Source organism: Peromyscus leucopus, chromosome 9 (genome assembly GCF_004664715.2).
Source record: "Peromyscus leucopus breed LL Stock chromosome 9, UCI_PerLeu_2.1, whole genome shotgun sequence".
Lineage (NCBI taxonomy): Eukaryota > Metazoa > Chordata > Mammalia > Rodentia > Cricetidae > Peromyscus > Peromyscus leucopus.
In genome coordinates, this window is record NC_051070.1 from 106,403,530 (window position 1) to 106,409,529 (window position 6,000).

Here is a 6,000-nt window from a genome sequence, read left to right on the forward strand (position 1 = left end):
CTCTTCTTTTTCAGAACTGATATACAAGGAGGTGATGGACTTGGAGGAGCGAACCAAGAATGGAGTCATAAGAGGACAGCCATCTCCTTTAGGTTGGTTACAATATAAACCTGTTGTGGTTGTGGTTGCAGTTTACGTCTTGTGTTACAGTCTTCCGTGGCCTGGGACCTGCAGGTCTTCCCATGCTGACTCAGTTTGAGAACACGGACACACTGTTGTCTCAATATGTCTGTGCTCCTCTCTGTCGCACTGATTTAACCCTGTTTCTTCGGCACTGCTGCCTTGTCTTGAAAGAATTCTCTTCAAGTTCACTCTGCTTTGATGTGTTGTGTGTACTATCAAGTACTGGTGTTCTTTTTAATACTTTTGTCACATTTGGAAACAAGCTTTTGGTGGACTCCTTATATCTGAGTGTTCTGGTCATCATTCTGCAGAATTGGGACCAATTTGGGACTCTGAACTCTATTCACTGTTTTTTCTTTTTAAATGTGTTCTTAAGAACTTTTATGTACTTCTAAATGACCCTTCTTTAGTAAACTTGTGACTTGAAAGCTGCTATTGTTGAGTTGCTTTAACATACTCCTACCCCAGGATGAGGCCTACCCCGTGAAAGGATTTCTGTCTGTGGGGAAGGTACTCCTGCTCATTTGGGGAGAAAGGTGGTTTTTTAATGCAGCAAATGCTTGCTAGATACTACTCTTCGAGAAGAACATTTGCTCCTGTCTCTGTTTAGTAAGTCTGTGTATGTCTTTGCCTGGTGTTGACTAGAATCAAAGACTGGAGTTTACCTAGCTGTGCTGTTTCAGTTACCCTGGAAAGTCACACAATCTCATAGCCTGGGACAGTTGATTAAGGTGCCTCCTAATCAAAATGTTATTCTTTTATGTTGGCTGCTGCTCTGCAAGATGTACCAGAAGTATCATTTTGACATTGTGGGGTCTTTTTTTTTTTTTTTTTTTTTTTTTTTTGGTTTTTGTTTTTTTTTTTTTTTTTTTTTTTTTTTTTTTTTTTTGAGAATATCAAAACTAATACTTTCTATACTATACTAGTTCTCAAACCTTTTTTTCAGTCCCTTGGTTCTTTGAGATCTTCTCTCCAACAAAATGTAGACAGTTTTATATGTACTCTCAATTCTTTCAGAACACACCCTGAGCCCATTCATGGATCTTGCTGTATGTCAGTTCTCCATGTTACTTGGACTTCTAACTTCTGTCTTTAACAATGCTGTAGAAAGGACAGGAGTATAGGTTTCTCGACATTTTAAGAATTCTTCCCTCATAGCTGTGTTAAGAGAGAGAACATTAGTGTTAGGTTCAGTACGGCCCGGCACCCCTTAAGCCTGGAGAAGAAGTATGTTGACACTGGAGGTAGGCAGCACAGTAACTGATTTGCTGTGTTGTTTCTCATAGCACAGGTGCAGCAGTGATCAACGGCTCTCAGCACCCATCGTCTTCGCCATCTGTCAATGATGTGTCTTCAATGTCCACAGATCCGACTTTGGCCTCGGATACAGACAGCAGTCTAGAAGCATCAGCTGGACCTCTAGGCTGCTGTAGATGACTACTTGGGCCTTGGGGGGGTGGGAGGGATGGGGAATTGGTTAGTCATTGATAGAACTGCTTTAAAAACAATTCAGTGGTCATATTTTTGAGTGATTTTTCAGAAAATGTAGAATTCATTTTGTAGTAAAGTAGTTTATTTTTTTTAATTTCAAGTGTTGTAATTTAAAACCTAAGTTGTGTTTTTAAACAGCAACAAAACTGTATTGTATTTTTGCTGTAATTAACTGTATAATGTAAACCTAATTATTTTATCATGGTTTAAATTTTTTGCATATTTGCTTTATCTTATGCTGCTGATTTTTTTTTTACTGAATTTGTAAAATTTTTGTTTATCAAAGCAACTATTATGTGGTGACTTGCATATATCATGAATTATTTAAGATGTTTATAAGTTTTTTATTAGAATTTATTTCAGATGTTTGTTCATGATGCTATCCTTAAGGGTTATGTGCTTATCAATGAAATAACCCCAGAGGAGTAAGGGAAAATAACCTGTAGCCAGTTATATTCAGGAATAACTACTGTAAATGATGAACGTGTCAGGAAACCTCCACTGTTTGCTACTGGCCAATCCCAGTTTAGTTACAACAATTAGTAGGCAACCTTACCTAAATTTTGGCAAATGCCCTGCCATCTAGATAGCGAAATAACTCAGAGCATGTCTTTAAAGATGCTGAGCACATCCTCCTACCTTTTGGAGCTCCCCACCCCAACCCAACAGAAACTCAAATCAAGAAATGTGGTGTATTCTGAACCTTATGGCATGCTCAAAGCCTTTGATCGTATACAGTCAAGAGGATACTTCATGAATATACATTTCAATGCAAATCAACAGATGTTTCCCTTGTATAGCTATGAGCCTGCTTCTGTATACACTGAGTTAATCTCAGGCTAGAGGTCCTGGCATTGGTCAAGAGTCTGGACTTCCCTTTTATACAGCTTCTGGCCTCTGGACCTTTCCCAGTTCCTGTTCCTTGGAGGGTCAATCTGTTGAACACCAGTTCGTGGTGTTTCTGGCCATTTTGATTCTACCTGTAGCATAATCCTATTTTTACTAGCTGTCAGGAGGTTCCAAAGCCTACTTAAATTTGTGTAGGTGATGTTTAAATGAGCAATATACCGTTCATCTGAAAATAGTAGCACACAGCCATATGTAGGATGTCATTTTCTAAGGACTGTTTCTTCACAGTGAGCAGAGCAGGCATAGTGGTGGTTCCTTAGTCCGAGTCATTGATTTTTTTTATACCTGATTTCAAATATAATACGCAGTGTGGACATTGAGTAGTGTAAGAATGGTGCTGCTCCTGACAAGTGTGTGTTAACTGTTTACATTTTATATCTACAGAATCCTTTCTCTGTAACTGAATTTTTCCTAAGTAAAATGTCATCAAGGTCTCATTATTTCTGAAATGATGTCTGTAATGCCCAGGCACCTTTGGTATTGTCTGGAACAAGAGGGATTTCATGTAATGAACTGGGAAATGCATACTTCGTGAGCTGCATGGTTGTAGAGAGAAGCCCCCTTGGAGCTCACAGCCAACAGGAGTAAGAACAGGCACAGCTCAGCAAATTTCTGAAAGTTTGCTTAGCTTTTTTTTTTTCCCCCCATATATTTAGTGTAGAATTACTTTCAAGTAAGGTATTTTTTGGTCATTGTTAATGTGCAATACTTAAGATTAAGATACATTAACCTTTTTTTAAGACTTTGAACTATAGCAAGTTAGTTAATCATGATTTCTAGCCTCCTACCTTTTAGTGATTCCTTTTCTCTACATGTAACATGGTGCATTAATTTTATTAGGCAAGTATGAATTTGAGACTGTTATGCCTCTTGGGCTGTAGAAGTGTAGTAGATTGGAGTCAGGATTTTAGCAGGAATTGGAGCATGAGTGTTCTTATTTTATATTAGTTTTACAGCTAACTCGTTTTGTTTTCCCTAGGATAAATGTGTCACTATTGCACTTTAACAGCTGACATGCTTCATTAGTTTTCTGTAGTTTATGTTTGATTGCCGAGAAGCCGTCTTTCTTGATGCAGATTTTGGTTAAGTGAGAAATAGCAGTTGTTCTGATTGTACATTTGTTGTAATTGCCAGCTCCCACTTGCCAGCCCTCATGTTTCAGTTGAATTAAAAGAAAACAAGCTTTCAATGCTTAATGTAAACTAAAATACTTAACAAAATTATACCCTGAAAGTAAGGTCTGTTTGTTAAATGTGTGTGCCCCAGCTTTTTAAGATCCATTGTTTACACAACTCCCCCTCTTTGCTTAAACCTGTTAACATAAATCATATTGGTACTTTTAGAGTCTTAAAGCATCTTAAGTATTTTTTCAAGAACTTACAAATAACATTTCCATCTAGCAGTACTTGTTAAGCCACCCTGTAATTTGACTTTTCAATTATATATGCTTAAGCTTGTTGTCTTACTGTCCAAAAGTTGTTTAACTGAGAATTAGCATTCAACTTCATAGGTTAGGAAAGAGACACTGCTTCTTCCTACATGTCTTCCTGGTTACAGTTCTCTTACCCCAAGATATATTGACCATCTGTAAGATGACCATGTTGTTGGGATTGCTTGTTATAAATAGAGCATCTCAACTCTTGTGCTATCTGCTAAGCCGTTTTTATTGTGTCATGCCATGCTGCTGATTGCCAACTCAGAAGAGTGCACACCAGGAGCAAAGCCCAATGCGTTCACACCCCATTTGTAAGAGAATTCGTAGTCCCTACCAATACAGAGACGCTTGATTGTGTACAAAGCAGCAGCTTGCCTGTCAGCCTGTAACCCTCTGTTACCCCAAGACATGGAGGCAGAGAGGTCTACTGACAAAATGAGCAGTAGGCAAGTGAAGCTGTTTCCAGAGTTACAAATAGAACTTGGTTTACACCATTGGCCAGTTTCTGCCACACACATGAAGACAACCATCAGTGTTGCCTAGGCACTAGCCTGCAGAGCATTTGAGATTTAAAAAAAAACAAAAAAACAAAAAACATAGTATATTTTCAGAAGTACTGTTGTAGTTTGTGAGTGTTGCTCATTAGTCACACACTAGCTGTAGAGTGGATGCATGATGCCCCATGCCCTGAGTAATCTTCCCAGTGAGTAGCAGACCCAGCACCATCTCCTCCATAGCCCTCTTCAGCATTGCCTCCATGCCTGTTCATTTTAGTGTGCATCGTGTTTCTACTGATCTCTTAGGTGTTTCCTGGACCACAGGAAACAAATTTGTCTTAATAGCACGACAGAGGAAGAGATAAAGGGCATTGAAGCAGAAATGTGTAGTTGGGGTAAGATAGGAAAACTTGTGTCCTAATTAATTTCAAAGTAACTGCTCTTAGTCAAAGTGCTCTTAAGGGGAGTCTAGTAAGAGTAACCTTCTGGGCATTTCTCATTTAGATTCTCTTTGTTACAAAACTTCTGAGAAATAGTACCTGTGGATTAGGTTTGCACAATGTCCTATTCTCACAATGACTTCAAATTAAACTAGGTTTTTATTGAACTACCTCACACTGATTTTCTATGCTTTCCCAAGTAAGCTGTTGCCCTTAATGTTAGATCTTTACTGAGTGTAGATTATAAATGTGTGTTGCATACGTTATAGTCACTGTTGACAAAATACCAGTATGTGAAGTGCATACCTTGCATCAGTACGAGACAGTCCCATGTAGTCTTCCACTGTGTCTGGGGAATTGTGCTAGATGTACTTACTGACATCATCACTGTCTTTTGTAAGAAACCTGCTCAAGATATCAGTCCACGCTTTACATTTTACAAAAGGAGTAAATCTTAGTAAATTTTACGAAGAAATAAATTACTTTTGTAGGCCCAATATTTGGTATATTTTTGAGAAGCTGTTAATCTTATAGCCGAATGAAGTTAAACTGAAGTAGCTGTCTGCCCGGACTATGACATCTATTTTCTCATTACAGTTTATCCTGTTAATAAGGTTTTAAACCTGAAGACCTAAGGATGATTATTAGAATTTTTTCTCTCCCTGTACATGTCATTCCTTCTTTGTCCCTCCCCTTCCCTGTGTTTGTTTTCCTCTCCCTCTCTAGACAAAACAGAATGGGGCACTTTGTAGGGAATGCTGAGATCATTATTGTGGTTTACTTGTTCATGCCCTAGTCATTACATGCACCACTGGATGTAAACAGTGTTATCTAGTATGTCAATTGGTTATAATATTTTAAATAAAAAAGAAAAGTGGTATGAAAGTAAGAGTTTTTCATTGAAAGCGAAACAAATTTGTGGTTTTTCCAGGTGGTTTTAGGGTTTCCTGTGGATTGAGGTAAGCTTATTAGTAGGGCAGGTGTCTTAGGTTTGGATTGTACACACATTGTCATCCCAGTTATCACTGCTGGTGTATGGCTTGATCTAGGTTTGCTGTTCTTGTGTTTGAAATCACTAGAGGAACTTTAAGAAAGGAACTTGCTC

General features: G+C 38.3%; 1 protein-coding gene across 5 annotated transcripts in view; it reads left to right on the top strand.

Moving 5' to 3' along the window:
* The window catches only part of Mapk8 (mitogen-activated protein kinase 8), a 70,182-nt gene extending 64,402 nt beyond the window's left edge, over window positions 1-5,780 (top strand). For 3 of the 5 annotated variants that reach the window (XM_028878359.2, XM_028878362.2, XM_028878361.2), the window contains exons 11-12: window positions 15-92; window positions 1,415-5,780. In XM_028878359.2, coding sequence (XP_028734192.1) covers window positions 15-92; window positions 1,415-1,560 — 224 coding nt within the window. In that variant the 3' untranslated portion in view covers window positions 1,561-5,780. Of the gene's footprint in view, window positions 1-14; window positions 93-1,409 lie in introns of all 5 variants that reach the window. The other 2 variants (XM_028878363.2, XM_028878364.2) reach the window with 1 other exon arrangement.
* Window positions 5,781-6,000: the final 220 nt, after the last annotated feature.